Below are 20797 nucleotides of genomic sequence, written 5' to 3' on the forward strand. Positions count from 1 at the left end.
AGCCCGCCGCTGGTTGTGTGCTTCTAAAAACACACAGTGGGAGCCGTACTGTCTGTATTATAAACGTTCAGAGTTACATTAGAGAGCTCCAAAGAGCTGCTTTAAACATGTTTTCACCAAGATTGAAGAACGACACATTTATGAAAGCGAGATGTGAGAGTAACCTTTAAGAACAGCTCACAATTAATCACATTTACGCTCAGAGAAGGAACCAAACACCAGGATTCTAGCTGCATTTACACCACGGATCATTATACATTTGACAAAAGCCTATATTATTTTGTTGAAGGAGACATTTTTATATATATATATATATATATCTATATATATATATATATATATATATCTATATATATATATAGATATATATATATATATATATAGATATATATATATATATATAGATATATATATATATAGATATATATCTATATATATATATATATCTATATATATATATATATAGATATATATATATATATATATAGATATATATATATATATATCTATAGATATATACATGGAAGTCACACGTTTGACCTTTAAGTTAATAATGAGGTGAGAAACGTGTGAAAGCAGATCTATAAAGTCTTCTGTGGTTCTGGAGGGAGATTTCCAAGATTTCCCCTGATGATAAAATTTAAAAAACAAAAAGAAAACAGAGAAGAGTAAGAGCAGCAGCGCGACAAATGGAACTTCTCCTCAAAAGTGCGTTTTTAAGACGGCAGCTTGTCAGAAAGCACGCAGCAGCAGTTTGTAAATTATAACCTTGCTGATTGACAAATAGGGTTTCAGCAAAGATGCAGGACGTAGTGGAGCAATGCATGAAAGAGCCGACTCCATGACAACAGAGCAAATCGATACGTCAGACGGTTGAAAGGCAGTCGGTGTAAAACTTCTGCACTTGTGGAGCAATCGTCCATCTATAGCGATTAGTTGCATTGCTGGATTTGGGAGGAAAAAGGCTCCTCTGTTTAAAGGAGCTCTGAACAGAATCTGAGCACGATGAGGGTTCTGCTGAGACGCGGAACACAGTTCAGGCCACAAAACATTTGCGTTGAGAGCAGAGACCGTATGTAAGAAGTGGACGTGACGTCTCTCGTCGGTTTGTGGACGGGAGTTCGGACGGCTTTTTGCAACCAGTGAATCTGAAGTTTAAATATTCAAACTGTGGAGGAGAGACGTAGAGACCTGTCAATGCCAGTGTAGTCCCGCCCCTAAATCATCCCCTGCTTTATGGTCTGTTTGACTCTAAATGGAGCATAATGTACTAAATGAACATCATGCTGTATTGAAGAAGACTGTAAACTAGAGATTGAGACCATAAACTCATGTTTACAATGTTTACTGAGGGAATAAATCAAGAGAGAAGTAGAGTCATTTTAGACTAGACTTCTATACAACCAGAGGAGTCGCCCCCCGGTGGACACTAGAGAGAATGCAGCTTTTAAGACACTCCAGCATCGGCTTCCCTCAGCTGAACCGGAGGTTGCCGCCAGATGAATACCTCTCCGCTCACTCTTTTCCCTTCGCTCACACGACGTCTGCGAAGGGCTCATTGTAAGATAACAAAGTCGATCCGGTGATTATACACCAATTAAAACATAGTTATGAACATTATATTCCATTTCTGCTTGTAGATTCCCCCCCCACAATGCTTCACACCGGCCCTTTTCTCCCGTCACCTCGAGGCGACCTGCCGTAACCCGCTGATGATTCAACACCTTCTCCAAATGTAATCAAACCGGTCGGCAGAAGCATAATTTGAGCTAACGAAATGCTAATCACCCATTGATGAAATAATTGCGTGGTTATTATGCGCATCGCTCACGCTAATAGACTTGATAGGATTCTCAGCCCACGGAGAAATTCTGGCTTATAATTACCGACGCCAGCTGGGAAGTCGATGCACAATTACGACTTGTGATACGACTGAGGCGTGCGACGCTGCGGAGGTGTTGGGGAAACATTTGAAATCTGCACATTGTGTGCCAGTGTGCACGGTTAATTACTCACCGATGTGACTCAGACGTAAACAGACACACGGTTCAGTCGCACTAAATGTCGACCCGGGAAGAAAAGCGATTGTTCTTGCTGGTGTTTTATCAGCGACGGTGACGGAGAGCAGCTTTTTTCATGCAGAGTAATGTACGGAGGCTCCCGCATCGACGTATGGTTGTCATGATAACAAGCCCCACAGGGGGGGAGGGGGAGGGGCACAGCTCTTAATCTGCCGCTCATTAGACAGGTGCGATCGGGCCGGCGGGAAGCCACGCCTTCCGCCCATTTAAAGGGAAGGGTCGCGTGTGTCAATGTGAGCTTTTAAGCTTCCCTTTGACGGTGAACGGTGACTGTGCTCATTAGTAGTGATCCAGGAAAAACAAAAACTGGCAGGGATGGCGCAACACCTCCCACTGACTTAATGAAGCCTCACACACACACACACACACACACACACACACACGCCGCACTAACAAAGCCATGACCAAGTATTTTCGGACCTGGCTTGGTGTCACACGTATGACCGTGTCCACACCCCCCCCACAGTGTTTTCACATGAGTCAGACTCTTACGGACAGCTCATGCAGTGGGTGACATGATATATTTTCAAGGGAGACATCTGGTACTTTGAAGACGTGTGTGTTGGTATTGGAACAAATGGCAAAAACGTTTGTCACGACCCGGCTCAAGAGCCGTGACAAAAACACAAACGGGAGACACTGAAAGGTGGACATTTATTACTCGACAAAAGAAGACATGAGGGACTCGAGGACGGCGGCAGGCAGGTCCTAAAATACCCCCTGGGAGACCGGGCCAGGCGCTCCCAATTGTACCGATAGGCTCCACCTACAAGGGAACGCCCACAGCAGGCGCCGCTTAAAGCAAGAGGCCGTCACACCTTGTATGAATATGATATGGAGTTTCATACTATGGTTTGAAGATGTAAGCAGAGATTTGTGCATCTTTTTTCCCGACTTGATTATCGCACAGCTAACGAATCTCTTAGATCACGCTCGCTCTCTCTCTGACTCTCCTTTTTGGCAATAGTCAAAAAAAAAGAGACATTTCCAAATGTTTTTTATCCGACTAAATATTCCGCTTCGATACGTATTTGTCGGCGTTCAGCCTTTCAAAAATCTACATCTTCTCTGCGGTCCTGAACTCGTGTTACCGGAGCCCAGAGCAGCAGTCCAACAGCCCCAAACTATCACATTCATATAACCGCAGTGACACAAAGTAAAATAAAAAGGTACGCTACAGTAAGCCACTGCAGAGAGAATGCATGTCATGCAAGTCATTCATCTAGAGAACGCAAGAGAGAGTGAATACAGGGCGACGCTCACTAGGCGTTGTGTAATTGAATAACGTTCTTTCATGGTGGACACCTGAGGAACATTATCGGGGCCGACGGACAAGAACCGGTCCTTCATTTTAACCCCACGTAGGGGTTGAACGCTGTTCCCCTCTGTCTTCAGTCTCTATGCTAAGCTACGCTAAGTGTCTTCACGCACGCAACACCATTTGATCTGCTGTGATGTAAAATATGCACTTAAAATATAGAAATATTGATTCAAAGCATGCTTTAAGAACCACCTGCAGCTCAGACAGACAGAATGAACTGTGTCTCTCGTCCGTCTCTCTGGGGTGTTAATTGTCTTCTTTTTTTTTTTGTCTTCATTTATTGAGCGTTTCGGAGCCGTTTTTCCCTCCTTCGTGACTTGTAGGAACCAGCGATGCATATGCAAATTAGCCTTTGGCTTTTGTTTCCATAGAAACACTCGTTAGGTAAAAGGTTGACTCTCGACTGCTGTTTGATTGGACAGAAGAAAACACACACACACACACACACACACACACACACACACACACACACACTTTCCACACACTCTGACAGAGACGCATTCTAATTTGAAACAAACAAACATTTCAGCCCATTTGCTTTCTCTTTTGTATGTGTGTGTGTGTGTGTGTGTGTGTGTGTGTGTGTGTGTGTGTGTGTGTGTTTGGATACCGTTGACACCACCTGTTTTTAGCCAAAATCTCATTAATTCCGTCGAGGTTTAATCGTCTCATCAGACTCGTTTGCTGGTTGTGTGGAACGAGTCGTAATGATCCGCTCAGGAGAACAAGCGCGTTAAACAAACACAATATAACGAGACGCCTCCGAAGGCCGGACTCCTAACAGTCTCTGGGAAGAGAATCAAAAAGGTCAGAGTGGAAATGAGAACTCCAGAGAAAGTTGTGGTTCTTATAATAAGCTCCATCTTACAGTAAACCGACTGCGGGATTAAGGGGGGGGGGGCACGAGCTCCGGCTAACGGAAGCTAACGGAGCACATCGCTGTACTCACAACATAATGAAAGCATCACTGAGATGTTAGTAATCTTGAGTCTGTCTGCAGTGAGAATCTGAGCAGACATTTTAGTACTAAAATAACCTTCGGTTCATTGGTTTGTTTGCCACTAGAGGGCAGCGAGAGAACCTGTGAAGACGTCGACTTATTATAACCTTTATAAAAGTGTGTTAGCCAACAGTTGACCTACTGTCTGTAGACACCGAGCAACATTAGCATTGGGAGTCGTGTTTCCTGTGAACTGATGTCTGTGATTTTAGCTCTGTATTGGTCTGAGGGATATGTTGCTCCTTTGCTTTTCTAATTTTCCATTCCTTCATCTACTAGTTGCGTTACTTTGTCTGGTAGCAAAGATTCTTTGTCTGTTTGTCAGGATGCAAAATGTAATTTGGCCCATTGTTAATATAAATAAACACGCACATTTGACATGTTCATGAAGTTGATATCACCGTCGTGTTAGACGAGGAGCAGCATCAGCAAACAGTTCTTGTGACTTGATCGTTCTCTTTTAGCTCTGTTTTGGTCTCCACCGCCTGCGGAGGAATAGAACCAACGAGTCTTTAGCTTCGGTAGCTGTGTCACTTTTACTCGCCGGCAAGTTGCTAATCGTGTCTGTCGTCTGACGCCGGACAGATGGTGTGAAGCTGATTCATCGACGCTTTCAAACGTATCTTCTGCAGCTGCTGTGAAAATGCTTAATGAGAGCGGTGAGAGTGAAGCGTGCCAGATGGTGCCGACGCCTTTAGCGTCAAGTTGTGGCTTCTCAGAGCTCCGGCAGGAAGAGAGGAGAGCTCTGTTTACGGGGGGGTCAGACTGTCAAATGAGAGCTTCTTCTAAAAGGACTCTGGTGCTCTGAAACACTACCGCTTTCGTCCACAGGGGCCGCCAGAATCAACACAACGTTCGAAGTTCCTCGAAAAGAGACTCATGGAAGACAGAAGGGAGGGGAGGAAAAAGGAGGGTAAGACTGGAAACAGGGAGAGGGATGGTGAGGGTTTTGAAGTGACTCATGTCCAGACTTTTGTGTGAGACCTGAGGCAGGACGCGGTCCCCACCACCGACTCCCACAGGGGGGGGCGGGGGGGACGGGGGGACGGGACGCTAATGACAAACATCCTGCTTCCAGGAGACACTCCATGCATCGCATCTGCTTGTTTATTCTCACCCTGCTCACTCTTCTTCTTCCTCCTGAGAACGAAGAACTACACACACCGTCTCTCTCACGCTCACAGCTGCTGTTGCACCGTCAAAGAGGACAAACAGCAGCTTGCACTTTGTTTGGTAGAGACACAGCAGCAGCGCATCGCCCCCCCCCCCCCCCCCTCCTCCCTCCTCCCTCAACTTCCTTGTTGATAATGAATGAACGGTTCCCAGTGTGTTCGCTGCGCATGAATTATACAGTGTTTTTATGGTTTTTGTGGGAAATACGATTTCAAGCACTCCAAACGAGACACGTTATCTGTGTCAAGCTGTCCGGAAGACAAGGAGACACAGAGGGACACACGCTTCCGTCTACCTCTCCGGCTCTTCTTTTCACAGCAATTCATTCTTTGTATGTTGCTCCGTGGTTTGGTTCTCATAGCCAAGTCACAAGTGGAGATGAACTCTCAGTTGATTATAGTATGAATACACCGGAAGGTCTGAGCGAGTCAGTACCATAGACTGTGTATACGTGGACGTAGTCACTGGTTTGTAGACAGCAGTTTAGCATTTTGGCCGTCGCCATCTTGTGTTTTGGTCGTTACGATGAACACATTTTTTGATAACCAAAACACACAATTATCTTTCCTGAACTGAAAACACACTGTGAAAAGGGTTAAAGTTGCACGGATAACTCCCAGACCGGACAACGACCGTGGCAGTGACCTGTCAATCACTGTGTAGCCCCGCCCCCTAAAGCATCCCCTGCTTTATGGTCTGTTTGACTCTAAATGGAGCATAATGTACTAAATGAACATCATGCTGTATTGAAGAAGACTGTAAACTAGAGATTGAGACCATAAACTCATGTTTACAATGTTTACTGAGGGAATAAATCAAGAGAGAAGTAGAGTCATTTTAGACTAGACTTCTATACAACCAGAGGAGTCGCCCCCTGGTGGACACTAGAGAGAATGCAGCTTTAAAGACTTGAAGCATTGACTTGGTATAAACATTATGTTTATACCAGCCCTTTTTAGAGGAAATAGAGTCCAGGCTGAAAACACAGAAGGTGCTCAGGATAAATGAGGATGACTTTCCAAGTAAAAAAAACCCAAATACTTTGAGACAATGAAGCTGATTTCCTGCCAGCTGTTGTTGCCTAATGAAGCTCAGAGTCCTTTCAGGTGACAAGGATGCATCTGCAACGGTGCTAGATTACAAAATGCCTTCATGAAAGAGGAGACGGATCGAAAAATCCATTCACACACACACACACACACATACACACATACACACACAGCCAACCCGGGCCGCTGCTGACGCCTTTGGGCCTATAAAGGCTATTACACTGTCAATACATGTACGTCACAGACTCTATGTGTGTATTCCCTCTGGCCGTTATCGGTGTCGGTGTGGCGAGCTGTCATTACACTGAGTTGACTGGGAGCCTGCAGCGCCGCTGATAGTGTGTGTGTGTGTGTGTGTGTGTGTGTGTGTGTGTGTGTGCACAGGGCTGAGTGTTAGCTTAACAGACAACCTGAAGCTGAATCCTGGCTTCTTCCCCTGTTTGTTTTCTTCTTGTATCTATAAAAGAGGAAAGAGCCTCAGAGACTCTTCTATGTAACCGACGTGAGCTAACACAGTCTGATGGGTCTTTAAACGGAGTCCACGGTCCCCTCAGGGGGTCTCTTGCACGACCATCAACCCCCCAGTCTTCATTCTGTTCCAGGTTTCTTAATTGCCATCAAAAGTTTGCCAGCAGTGTCAGTTGAAATGCTACAAAATAAAAGCGTAGAGGACACTGATCTAACGTAGGCTAATCTCTATAAATAACACGATAACAACAGAGAGGCCCCTTTCATCGTCCTCGCCTTTTACTCACAGTTTAAAACAAAAGCACTGCAGGAGCGCCCCCCGCTGGTGACACGTCGTACTAAAAGAATACAAATGAATGAGGCTCAAATTCAATTCATAGGCATTTATTTTATTTATTCTGAAACACTGCACAGACTTAAATCAAGACGCGTGAAGCGAGACACGTACAAACACAAACACACACAGTGCATTTAGTCGAGTAAACACACATCGCTGACTGTGTGTCCATCACACACACACACACACACACACACACACACACACACACACTTCTGTCTCTAGACAGTCTTTCAAGTGGGTTCCAGGTACGTTTCAATACTCAAGGCCGGGTTGGCAAGAGCAAGTCAAGTTCAGTCCAAATACCCCCCCCCCCCCCCCGCCCCCCAAAAAAAGAGCCAGTCTCTCTCCGTCAGCCCCCTGCAGGGTGAGTCATCAGCAGTAAGCGTTGGTTCTCCAGCAGGGAGGGGTCACCACCAACGACACAGTGAAGAGGGATAGTAAACAGTGACGCTTTCTAAATATCATATCGTTTTGTTTTGTAGAGAGCATCACTTTAGTATCTTTTTAGGACATATTTGGATTCATGATTCCAGCAACTGTGTGTGTGTGTGTGTGTGTGTGTGTGTGTGTGTGTGTGTGTGTGTGTCCTTGCAGGGATGAATAAAGTTGCATAGAATTGAATAGTGACCATCTATAGGTCATAGGTCACGTCTCTCTCTCTCACCACATCTTGTCATTTAAAATGATCAGAAACTTTAAAATAAAACTTATTATGGACCAATACACACACACACACACACACACACACACACACACACACACATACTCTCTCTCTCTCTCTCTCTCTAAACTGTCAGCACGTGCTCTCTGTCGTGTTTGACTCGTCCCAGCCCTTGTATGGATATCATGTCATGGATCATTTGGGGCTTCTTCTTCTTCTTCTTCTTCTTCTTCTTCTTCTTCTTCTTCTTCTGTTTTTAAATCAAACTGATGATTGACGCGTCGCTGGTGGTTGGACTGTTTGCGCCTCTGTTTGCGCCACCTGGCTTCCTCTGCAGGCGCTGTTTCTCCTCTCTTTGGCCGTGGAGGGCGACACGTTCAGCCGGAATCATCCGCGCAGTTCCCGGACCTTCCCCTCGCGGTCTCCTCCGAGCCCTCCTCCGCCGCACCGCCGCTGTCCGACTCCTCCTCCTCTATGGCGAAGCGCGTGTCCGCGGACGAGCACAGCGAGCTGACGCTGCTCTGCTCCGCGCACAGCGCGCACGCCAACGGAGACGGCAGCGCGCCCCCGCAGTAGAGGTGCCCGAAGTGGTTGCCGTGGTTACCGCAGAAGGGCAGGGACAGCTGCACCGCGCGCAGCTCCGAGACGGCGGCGGCGGGAAAGGTGAGGCTGTGCTTCTTGGGCCGCGCGCCCCACTCCCGCTGCTCCTCCTCGTGCACGAGGCGCGTGAAGACGTTGGTCCTCCTCTTCTCTCGCCGTTTGGAGCGCACGTAGCCCAGCATTATGCCACAGAGGAAGATTCCGTAGAACGACATGACGATCAGTATGTACGGGTACGCGTTCCCGTTGTCCGCCGGCGAGCGCGCGGTGCTCTGTGTGTGCAGGACCCGTTTGGGCGACGCTGTGGAGTTTTCCAGGTGACCCATTTGATTTCAGTGCCGCTCACGTGGAGGACCTAGAAAGTGCGCTGGAAAAGATACAGAAGTACATCCATAAATATGTGGATTTATGTCACCTTTACGCACACTTTACGCACGAGGACAGGTTCCCAGTGAGGTTAGTTTTTCTACTGCAAAGTGATGAAACACATTTGTAAAGTTATTATTATTATTAAACACCCTCAACTATCACAATATGGACACACATGTTTAAAACCTCTTTATGTGGAAAGTGATGATGAATTTTCTTTTTGAAATGAAGAAGTAGCTTTACTTAAAGCATGAAACAATATAGAAATCAATGCTTCACTTTGACTTTCTGCAAATTAAATTCAGTGCACACAGATTACTATTTATTACATTTGTTAAAATGAAACTTTAAAGTATATTATTATGTTTCCATCAGGATACTAAGTTTAGATTCGTACATTTTACTTTGAAACGTCCAGTCGTTTAGAAAAAGTTACCTAAAGTCAACACACAACGATTGAGTTTATATAAAACTAAACAAACACACATATATATATATATATATATATATATATATATATATGTATATATATATATATATATATATATATATGTATATATATATATATATATACATACATACATACATACATATATATATATATATATATATATATATATATATATATATATAACAATAACCACATCCATAAGCTGTCTACTCACCAAACTGAAGAGCTAAGTCTCATGTGAACCTTCAGCCTCCAGACCTTCCTGCAGCTCTTCTGGAGTTTGGCAGCGCTGCTGCATGCCTGATGTTATTTATACAGAGACCCCGGAGCGTCACGAGTCACGTGACGGGGGACTGATTCGCAAGATGAGTCCCGAGTCTATGGAAGCCCTGAAGGAGCGGTATGTTGAAGAAGAAGAAGAAGAAGAAGAAGAAGAAGAAGAAGAAGAAGAAGCCTCCAGGGGGTTCTAATGAAATCAACAAATGCCCACGAGGATATCAGAGCTACTGAGCGTCCAATAGGAGGAGAGCAGAGGTGATGTGATGGAAAAATACATTTAAGGAGAACTGTTTATCAAAAAGTCTCTCCATCACAGTCTGTGTACGAGGAACGCAAGGTCTCAAGCTTCTGATCTCTCCTGGAAACAAGTCAAAGAACTCTGAAACGTGATGTTGGGCCCAAACTACAGCGCTGGTTCAGACTCTTTGCTCTTTGCACGACGTCCTTCGTCTTCAGCAGTGCATCGTATTTTATAAGTAACCAGTAACTTTGACTGTCAAATACATGGAATGGAGTAAAAAGACAAATACTTCCCTCAGACCTGTAGTGGTGAAGAAGTATAACGTATATAACATGGAATGCTAAGCTAAGGTTGGTACTCTTTTAAACATTTGTGTTTTATTTGTTGTGATTCTCTTTATCTCACGACTGCAGTTAGACGGACTGTCAGTGTTGCCGACTTGGTGACTTTCTCGCTGGAGCTAGCAACGTTTGGAGCTAGCGCTGCTAGCGTTGGATCATTTGTTTAAATCTAGTTTCTCAAGATGACCGACCCCAGCTTTAATGCTTTCTTTTATTAAAGTGGTTTATGATCAGTTACCAGTTATTATGTTTTTATCACTATGTTACTTGAACGTTGTACATTTGCATGTATCTGTACACGCGTGTATTTCTTTAAAAAAAAAATATAGGACTGGAGAAAATTCAAGTACATTTTCACCAGAGCAGAATTCTGGATTTCAGCTGTGAGATTTTGGAAAACAGCGCAGGTTTGGTAACATGAACATTTGAACTTCACTGCTAAGAGTCATATAAACGGTGAGCATTAATGCTTGAACTTGATAATATTCCGATCACTTGTGACTATTATTGAATCGGCGACGGCTGATTTCACTCAGTTCCTTTGTTTCCACTGCGCAGACATTAATAATGTCGTCATACGTCTGTCTTTCAGTCACTTCAGGGTCAATTTCACACCCAAAGAGGCAGAAACACTGAAAACAAAAGAATCACAGAATCAATTCAATTAAGTTAAGACTCGGTGGAAACAATAACACACTCCTGCATGTAGACCAAACACAATTCTTTATTTACTTCACTTTGGGTCATTTCTTTTTTTCCAAATGGCAAATTACAAATAAATAAGTTGGCTGCTCTTATGTGTTACAAGGCGTTGCTCTCAGCTCAGAGCGGGAGCGGCGCTCCACGGAAAACACAAGGTCGCCTGATAACAGAGCTGGAGTTACAACAGAGGCCGTACGTGTGATTCCTCTCCACATACGTGTGAACGTTTTAACTCTGGAGGAGGACCGACGAGCTGAAGAAGGGAGTCAGAGAGGCGTGGAGGAGGAGTCACGGGAGAAGGCAACAGGTGTCGCACTGTGAGGGACGACGGCGCACAGACGATGAGTCACACTCGTGCACGGGACCCAAAAAAAGCTTAAGCTGGTCGGTGACCGTCCTGCAGAGTCATCTGTTTAAGTCCTGCTTGCGCACATCGAGGACGCGTCGTTGTGCGTGCCGTCTTGTAACCGACGGCCTTATTTGGAGAGAAATGATCCGTTTTCACGTTGCACGGTGACTCATCAAATGTGACAATGATTACACAGTCATTTCATCTGTAAAACAAGTGCATGTGCAATTTCTTTTGCACATAAAAAAGTATATACTGTCCCTGTAGGAAAGTACAATAGACTAAACAACAGAGCGTCTTTGTTTCTTTTTCTTTCTAAATAAGAATATTAGGCGCCATCTGTCATTTTCCGGAAAAAACCCCCGATCTTGACGTTGACGATATAAAGATACAAATTGTTAGACCAGATATGACCTCTGCATTGTTACCAACCTGCTCTCGCTCGCCCTCAGATGACTTTGTGCTTTTGGTTTTGAGATGTGCCGACGGGAGGGACGTCCCACTGACCGTGAGAGTCAAAGACCCGACTGTGGGTGGGAGACAAAATAAACCGCAGAACTCAAAACATGTGGACCAAAGAAACAAAAGACTTAACCGTCTCCTGACCCGCAGGAAGAAGGCTTTTCACACGTCTACGTTAACGAGAGAGAAAGGAACGAAAGGAGGAGATTTAACCGATCTTAACGTCGCGTCGGCAAAAAGCAGCGAGGCGACAAACGTGTCCGCCTGACCTTCTGCTGCTTGGCTCTCAGACAGAGTTCAACAGACGACATCGGCTGTTTCATAACTCACATCTGGAACAATAAAAGATCCCCCCCCCCCGCAAAGAGGTCACCTGGGCGAGAAGAAGAAAAGCAGTGGAGGGGGGGAAGAGAGAAAGGCAGCAGTGTTTGTGATTTTCAGCCTTTCTTTACTTACAAATTCTACAATAAAAGTGGCCTCCATGATGGAAGCAGGTGACTCCCTACACTGTAAGCTTCTTCACAGATTCAGGTCTCAGGATGAGAGGGAGGGGGGGGGGGCAAGAGGGCACTGGGAGTGTTGGTCTGTGCTTTGGAGGACGACCGATGCCCCCGTCGGTCCTCGGCCGTCACTTCCCGCCGTACATTCTCTCGATGTCGTCCTGGTATCGCGTCTTCAGCTCCTTGCGCTTGAGCTTGAACGCGTCGGTCACTAGGCCCGTCTCGGGGGTCCACGGGTCCGGGCTCAGGCAGATCTTTCGGGGGATCTCGAAGCGCTCCAGCTGGGCTGCAGACAGAAGAGGACGAAGCGTTAACATCTCGAACATCTCGCAAAAAAAAATCTCCCTGTTGACCCTCCTCTCACCTGCTAGAGCGGCCTCGGTGATGACCTTGAGGACCAGCTCCTCCACGGCTTTGCTGCCGCACAGATCCTCGCACGAGCCCCGGATACCGTACCGGTCGGCCAGAGCCAGCAGGTGCTTCTGATTGGGCACCACGAAGCCAATCACGTACGTCTCATCGCTGCAGAGCGGGAGGAGATGGGGATGGGGTCACAAAGCCACGCTGGAGTTTGTGTGTTATTCCAGCGAGCGAAAGGTTCGGCCAAATAAGGTGATGGAGCCCAAACATCAATCCTTCACCAAGTGACTTTCTTTTTTCCCCCGTAAAAGGGAATGAAAACTGAGCAGAGCGGGAACAGATCGCATTCTCCAAATATCTTTAAAAAACAAGTATCAGACTGTTGCACTTTTGACACATAAGTGAAGCTCAGTGAAGCTCACAGTGTCAAGTAAGAAGCTGTAGAGTTAAAGGCTCCCTCTGGAGTTTACATTCAGTGTTAGTCATCCAAATTCAGTGTGTGAGATCTAACAAACACCGTCGAATGTATTTCCTGCCTCATGAAACATTTGCAAAATCTTAAAATCTGCCTTGTTCGCATCCTTGCTGACTCGCTCGCTTCCTCTGGCGCATTATGCCACCTTTAGATCAGGGAATAGTGGGAAACCATTGGCGGGGATGTGAATCTCATCGACGAGCGACGACCTCTGGGTCGGGAAAATGAAGCCTCGAGTTCGGCGATTTCGCCATCGCCATCTTGAATTACGTCCGTCGCCATCCTCTCTTTTTTTGCAACTGATTAACGGAAGTTACCATGAGTCATTTTCTCATAGACTTCTATACAATCCGACGTATTTTTGCACCTTTTAGTTTAAAGCAAGTATTCACTAGCCAAGCTAGCATAGCACAGTTAACGTTAATTAGCGGATGCATCTTGCTAACCTAGCTAGCTAGCTAGTGTTAGCTGCTAACCGGTACCTTCCCCTTACTGGCTTTTTTTGTAGTTGCGCCGAGCTTTTAAGACGTTTTTGTTTGCAAGTTTACTTCAGTATCAGCACTTTCATCAACCCCCAACCCCGCTAGCTATAATTCCTTGTGGGTTTTGCCGCTTTGTAAAGTTTTAACATTCAGTAAGTAACAGAAAAGAAGCAACTTCATGGATCCGAGCAAGCCTGAGCCACACATCCGCGTTTTAACAGCTATAATTCATAATTTGTGTGTTCGATATTCACGTTTAAAACATTACATTGCGCTAACAGAAACACACACACACACACACACACACACACACCTGTTGGCGTAGGCACAGATGTTGTCGACCAGAGAGCAGTTCTTCAACATGGCCTCCACCTTCCCCAGGGAGACGTACTCGCCCGCCTGCAGCTTCACCAAGTCTTTCTTACGATCTGGAAAACACAGCAGAGACACAGCTGCTGATCTGTATTTGAAGCGTGGACGTGTTTCTATTTCTTTGAAAGAAGGGAAGAGGACACAAAACCAACTATCCTCTACTCTACGCCTCCACCGTCAATCCCTCCAATCCGTCCTCTCCTCACCGATTATCTTGAGGCAGCCGTCGTCGTGAAACTCCCCGATGTCTCCCGTGCAGAACCACCTCTGGCCGCTCTCGTCCGTGAAGAAGTCGTCCTGGTTCTTCGCCTCGTTCTTGTAGTATCCCATGGTGACGTTGGGCCCGCCGACCAGAATCTCACCTCTCGGATGCGGCTTGTCCGTTCTGCGGTAACCACCTGAAAGCAGGGTTGAAAATTCAGCGGATTGGGAACGAAAATAAAACAGAAATAAATGCGGAGATAAAATTAAAAACGTGCTTATTGTTTATTCTGAATTCTATTTCTGCTCTGCAAGCCAAAGCAGGCAATAAACTCAACTTGATAAGTATCAAGATTTAACTGAGCGCATTAAAGATGAGTTATGATCCCTGACGTAGAAGAAGATTGTACAGTTGTGCGGGAGTGGAAAGAAAAGAAGAATGTTTCTCCTTACAAGGTCTCACTGGTCTGGGCAATGATTAACGGAGGATGGATTGGTAAACTCATGCATGAGATTACACGCAGGAAAGAAAAGCAAACAAGGGCCGATGCCATTCGACGCTGCATCATTCCATGGATGTTATGGATATGATATCTGTGTGTGTGTGTGTGTGTGTGTGTGTGTGTGTGTGTGTGTGTAGCTCCTAGTCTCACTCACCCTCCACCCAGTCTTTGAGCTTGATCTCACAGCAAACTAGTGGGCCTCCCACTCTGCCGGTGCTGTAATCCCACACTAGAACAGACAAAAAACACACACACACACACACACACGGCATCAAGGAAGCACGGCAGCATCGCTGGCACGACATTTAGCGCCATAGCGACGGCAACCGCTACTCGTTCCCAAAGGAATGTCCACAAAACAGTGTTGTCCAGAGCGCAGCGGAGAGCGACGGGCAGCTGTTGGTTCGGTCCGCCTGGGAAACGCTGGAAGCATTTCCTTGTTTTTGTGGGGGTTTTTTGGGGACAAATGTGTCATCAATGAAAGATAATGGATTACCTGCAAAGTTCAAAAACCGCCTCCGCCACAGACGTGTTTTTAATAATTTTTTTGGAGACAATCATTTGTATTTATTTTACGAAACATGAGCTCACGTCCCTTAATTTCCCAACAGGCTAAAATCGCAGATTTGTCGCTAATGTTGTTTTTTCTACACCACTGTCTTCCATTTTCAAAACAGTTCATATTAACTAAAACCCACACACACAATACTGTTTATCTACTCGTTATTTTTTCCTATGTCTTATCTTTATGTTCATGTCACTCCGCTGCTTTTATCTCTGCCCCGAGGTTATGGAAACTCAAGCAACTTCCCACAATTGCACAATAATCTGCAACTTTTTCCAGTTAACGATTCGTCATTTGGAGCAAATGACTACTTTAATTCTTGATTCTAGATAAAAACAAGTAGTCGTTACTGTTGATACGTTGCTGTCCTCTCACAAAAAGACATAATACTAGCTAATAAACAGTACATCTGAGGCTGATGATGTCATTATTCCTATTTCTTATTCTCTACCCCTGTCCCACTCTGAGACTCCCATCATTACTGCTCACGTTCGCTGATGGTCCCGGCTCCGCAGGTCTCCGTCAGGCCGTACCCCTGACCCACCGGGCAGCAGAAGCACACGTTCATGAAGCGCTGCGTGGCGGCGGAGAGCGGCGCGCCGCCTGACAGCAACACTCGCGTCCGACCTCCCAGCAGGGCGCGCACTTTCCCGAACACCAGCCTGGAATGGAAACGAACAGAAAAGCGGCGGAGAGAAGAACCTGCTGAATAAACACCGTGAAGAAGTTCTTCATTGCTCTCGTCAAAGTGAAGAACACACCTGTCGCATAGAGGCGTGCTGTTTCCTTTGGCGAGCTGCTCCAGTTTGTAGTTGTACGCCAGAGTGAAGAGCGTTCGCTGCACACAGTTCATCTCCTCCACCTTGGTCATCACGTTCTTATAGATGCGATCCATTATCTCCTGGAACCGGGGCGGTGGGCGAGGACGCAGGAGAGGTATAGGAAAGAAGGAAAGAGAGGCGATGAGATATCGGGTGAGAGCTCCAGCACCTTTAAAGTGGAGAATCTGCCAGATAAAACCAAAGCACTGGACCTGGATCACAGACGTACGTCTATTCTTGTGGAAGACATTTGGAATATCTTTCATATTTTATGGCTTCTTGTTTTCTTTCAGTATATTTCTTCCGAGGGTTGAAAACAAAGACAGCGTAAGGAAGCTGAAGTCTGTAGTCTCAGGTCTGAATGCCAAATTTTCCTATGATCAAAATCACCAAAATGTTAAATTCAAGAGTGCCAGAACTCGTAAACCCCCCCCCCCCCAAGAACATTTAAAGAACGGAACAACTTTCTCTTCATAAAGTCCAGAGGAACACATGACACGCACGCTCTTCATTTTAGTTGCATAATAGCAAGTCTCCCCTTCGGGTTCCTCACAACGAGTGACCCACTAAACCAGAGGAAGACAGAGCACTGCAGTGAACCTCTTCCACCGTCAATGTTTGGTTAAGGACAAGGTAGATGTGTGGTATGATATATTTGAATATTGTATGTGGAAAAGTACAACGATTAGCAAAAAAAATACAAACAAATCACAAAGTTTATTTTGCATTATTTGCCTTTTGCGAACGGGGAAAAAGATGTCAAATTCCTTAAAGGAGACATATCATGTTCATTATCAGGTTCATACTCGTATTTTGGGTTTCTACTAGAACATGTTTACTTTGTTAAAGAAAACTTTTCTCATGTCATCAGGAGAAACCAGAGTGTAAAAGATCCGACGTTTCTTCGTCGTGATTCCACGTCAGCTGACTGTCATTTACGTTTTGAGGGAAGCACATTTTCTCTCGGGAGTAAAGTCGCAGATTTAAACCAAAAGATTAGCGTTAACTAAAACAAAACCACGTGGTTATGTTTAGTGAAACATCATGGTTTGGATATTTAAGTTAGGGGTGTAGATTAACTTTACTTTCGGTTTCACGCGGAACACGAAACAGCGGTCTCCTGGGTGAAAGTCCTGTGTTTGTTTGACACATATATCCACCCCGGGAGAAAATACATTCAAAACGTAATGTTTCATGGGAATACAAAGAAATAGGACTGTGCTGAGAAACAGGAATATCAAAGGAATTTGTTGTAATTTCGTTTCTTGGCTAGGACGCAGGCTTCATTCTTAACTTGACGTGGTTCTCGAGCGTCCTGCTGATACAGAGCGGAGAACACTGAAACCCACAGATCAAGAACACATCATCATCCAAACCATCAAAAGCAGGACTCGTAGTTTAAATGGGGGGAAAGGGCACAAACCCCAAAACAAAACAAACAGCTGGCCCTTGTGTGTGTGTGTGTGTGTGTGTGTGTGTGTGTGTGTGTGTGTGTGTGTGTGTGTGGGTAAAGCAGTGAGAGAGGAAGTCGATGCAGGATTCACGCAGCAGCCCGTTGTCATATCACAGCAAACAATTTGTATGTGTGTGTGAGTCGTGGGGATCACCACATGGGGCTTTCTCACGTTCTGCTTACAGCTGTGAATGGTTCCAGACACTGGGGCCCTCTGCCCTTTACACTATGACCACTGGGAGATGGGGGGGGGGGGGGGGGAGGCGGGGGAGGAGAGGAGCTCATGATGTGAGAGAGAGAGAGAGAGAGAGAGAGAGAGAGAGAGAGAGAGAGAGAGAGAGAGAGGGAGAGAACTAGCCGGCGTACAGTTAAACCATTGACAGCAATGGAATTATAATCTGTCGTCGGGGAGTTCAGTTGTTTTTAGCAGTTAAAGTTCCGTCATGTCTTCGTTTATTAAAAACGTTGCATCACTCAACAGTTGAAGGAGTCAGAACTGTAACAATTAACATGAGCTTCGACTTTGAGTTAACAGATAATATTGGCAAAGAAGACGACAGAAAGCAAAGTTCGTAACTCTCTAAACTTGATTCAGGAAGCTTAATCCGTGACGTAGCGCTTCCCTTACACGGTCACTTGAATTTAGCCGCACACAGAAAAAGTAGACCCCTTCTCAACTTTTGTCATTACTCCTTTTAAAACTACCAAAGCGCTGAAGAAGGGTGGACCTCCCTTCACCTCCCATCACTGGCTAGATAAATGCAGCCTTCCAGGGTTTTGAGTAAAGCCCATCCTGGCTGCTGAAATGGATCAATATGCCATTCTTGACATTGTTTAGCGATGGAGAGCAGAAGTCGTCCAGCAGTAGGAGGCAGACAGTATAGTACGTCACAGTCAGTCCAGGGACAGAGTCCAGCAGGCCTGGACCTGTCTGCTTCTCCACAGCTGGACTACGAACAAAGACGGAGTGGAATCCGAACCTGCTGCCCCCAAAAAACCTGCTCGCACAGACCCAATGAGACATACAGTAAAGGTTGGTGCTTCTCCAACGTTACACCGTATATATAATGCAAAGCGTTGAGTGTGAACCGTACCGGGACGGCCGCCATCAGAGTGGGCCGCAGGACGCTGGTGTCTCCCTTGCTTCCTTTCTTGATCTTGGTTGACTTTGGGTGTGGGGGAAAAAGAAGCACAATAATTGGTTCCCGGAGAGGAATGTTTTGCATAAAATGCCCCCAAAACAAAAAAAGCATTCCAGATTCAGTCACACGTTACCTGGTCAGCTAGAGTCTGAGGTGACGAGTAGCCGATCCGGCAGCCGTGAGAAACGCACACCAGCTCCGCACTGAGCTCCAGAACGTGGGCGAGAGGCAGGTAGCCGATGTAGGTGTCCTCCTCGCTGTTGAACACACATGCACTCTTTGAGACCCGAAAGTAGTCAGCGCCATCTCGAGTCATAAATCAATGTAGTTATAATCTTTAGAAGACGAATGCAGTGCATCAGAAAGATTATCTGCACAAAATAGGGACCATCTTTTAATCCTGGATTCTCAGGAATCACAACGGACGTGTCCGCAATTGGCCGTTCGCTAAGCCGCCGCCCCTCGAATGCAGACCGGCCAATCGTAGCGTAGCGTTTGGCTAGCGTAGCGACCTCCGTAGACTCTTAAGCAGTCGTGTCAGATTTTAGTCATTTTCAAGCTGGTTTAAGTAAGATTTGGAGCTAGTCGTGGTTAAAACGTGGAGCTAGCCTTAGCTAACTAGCGTCAGCACTTTTTATGCTAAGCTACTGAGATAGATAGATGTGGTGGCTAACTTTTACACTGTGATCTGTAGCTTCTATCTCTATCTATTTATTCAGTTTGACATCCTGGATATGTCCTTCAAACACAGAAGTGCAGTTAGTGACAGTGTGGGCTCCAATCGGAGCTCTGATGGCTTGATGGAGTAGCAACGGGGAGGGGCGGGGCTTCGCAAAGGATCAATTCCGAGCACAGGAAAGCCTTTCATTATAAGTCTGATTGAGATTGTAACATCCGTAACCTCTCTAACCTCCCATCTTCCTCCCCCTATGACTCCACATCCTCCCAGTTTTTTCCTCCGCTCATACTGAACGCACTCCCTTCTGTCTGCATTTCCTCCCACCGCTGTCTGGTTCCCCAGAGAGAAGGCCCCCCCCCCATCCCCTTTGTTTTAATGTAAACATTTGTGCTGCATGATCGCACTAGCCGGCTCATACATGCTCCGTTTACACGGAAGCCTCGACCGAGATATCAGCCCCAAAGAGCATTTGGCACTTTTCGTTAAAACACAGCAGCAGCACTCGACCTCATAGCCGGCAGCAAAGAGCCGGTGACAGCAGAGATTAGTCAAACAGCAGAGTGTTTGAAGCAGCAGAGGAGAGGAAGTTACTGCCCTCACTGTGCCGATATAATGACATTCAAACGGCTCGTCTCTTCTTCTGAGCTGGGGAGTCCCGGAAATATCACTTCCTCCATTCGAATAGCTTGAATTGGTTTAGTTTAAAGAAATAGATCAACATTTTGGGAAACGCGCTCATTCGCCGCATTGCCACGAGTTAGACGAGAAGATCGATACCACTCTCATGTGTGTATGCGGAATATGAAGCTACAGCCGCTTAGCTTAGCTTAGCTTAGCATTAAGATTGGAAACAGGGGAAAAACAGTGAGACCGACTCCGCCCGGAGCTAACAATCTGTCTAAAAACTTGCGTGTGAAAAAACAATTAACTTGTGATTTGAGACAGGTTTACTTCTTGGACTATTTCTTGGCAAGGGCAGCATGTTTATGCACAAAAACATTTTCTTTTTATTCAACAAAATAAGTCAGAATATTCCAAATGTTAATCGTTGAACACAAGGAGCCATACAGGAATTTTAATGAATTAAAGAAAAAGAAAAAGTAAACTCGACAACAAACAAGGGTGTAAGAATATGGATTTTTAGGTACGAGTTTGCGTCGCCTACCTCAGGTTGGGTATCCGCTCAGCCATGCCCGTGATGCCGGCGATGATGTTGCTGTGAGAGATCACGACGCCCTTCGGTATTCCCGTGGATCCGCTGGTGTACATGATGACCGCGATGTCCGACGGCAGCGGCTGCTTGCGCTCGCGTGCCGCTGCGACGTCAATGTGAAAGCACAAAACACGCGAGTGAGCT

At 45.8% G+C, this 20797-nt stretch overlaps 2 protein-coding genes across 5 annotated transcripts in view; both read right to left on the bottom strand.

The window, feature by feature from the left end:
- Window positions 1–7460: 7460 nt before the first annotated feature.
- On the bottom strand, window positions 7461–9903 carry kcne4 (potassium voltage-gated channel, Isk-related family, member 4). The gene is made up of 2 exons (XM_068706254.1): window positions 9728–9903; window positions 7461–9060 (listed from the first exon to the last, which is right to left on the bottom strand). The coding sequence occupies exon 2, from the start codon at window positions 9017–9019 to the stop codon at window positions 8471–8473; it is 549 nt and encodes a 182-aa protein (XP_068562355.1). The 5' UTR covers window positions 9020–9060; window positions 9728–9903; the 3' UTR covers window positions 7461–8470.
- Window positions 9904–11080: 1177 nt separating this feature from the next.
- Window positions 11081–20797, bottom strand: part of acsl3a (acyl-CoA synthetase long chain family member 3a) — a 22106-nt gene continuing 12389 nt past the window's right edge. For all 4 annotated transcript variants that reach the window (XM_068706277.1, XM_068706266.1, XM_068706286.1 and 1 more), the window contains exons 6-15: window positions 20606–20756; window positions 18895–19018; window positions 18714–18785; window positions 16107–16246; window positions 15835–16007; window positions 14935–15009; window positions 14283–14474; window positions 14018–14132; window positions 12752–12909; window positions 11081–12673 (exon numbers count right to left, since the gene is read on the bottom strand). In XM_068706277.1, coding sequence (XP_068562378.1) covers window positions 12516–12673; window positions 12752–12909; window positions 14018–14132; window positions 14283–14474; window positions 14935–15009; window positions 15835–16007; window positions 16107–16246; window positions 18714–18785; window positions 18895–19018; window positions 20606–20756 — 1358 coding nt within the window. In that variant the 3' untranslated portion in view covers window positions 11081–12515. The remainder of the gene's footprint in view (window positions 12674–12751; window positions 12910–14017; window positions 14133–14282; window positions 14475–14934; window positions 15010–15834; window positions 16008–16106; window positions 16247–18713; window positions 18786–18894; window positions 19019–20605; window positions 20757–20797) is intronic.

Source organism: Cebidichthys violaceus, unplaced genomic scaffold, assembly GCF_023349555.1.
Source record: "Cebidichthys violaceus isolate CVI_PGR_0920_01 unplaced genomic scaffold, fCebVio1.0.p SCAF_1, whole genome shotgun sequence".
In the NCBI taxonomy this organism is placed as follows: Eukaryota; Metazoa; Chordata; class Actinopteri; order Perciformes; family Stichaeidae; genus Cebidichthys; species Cebidichthys violaceus.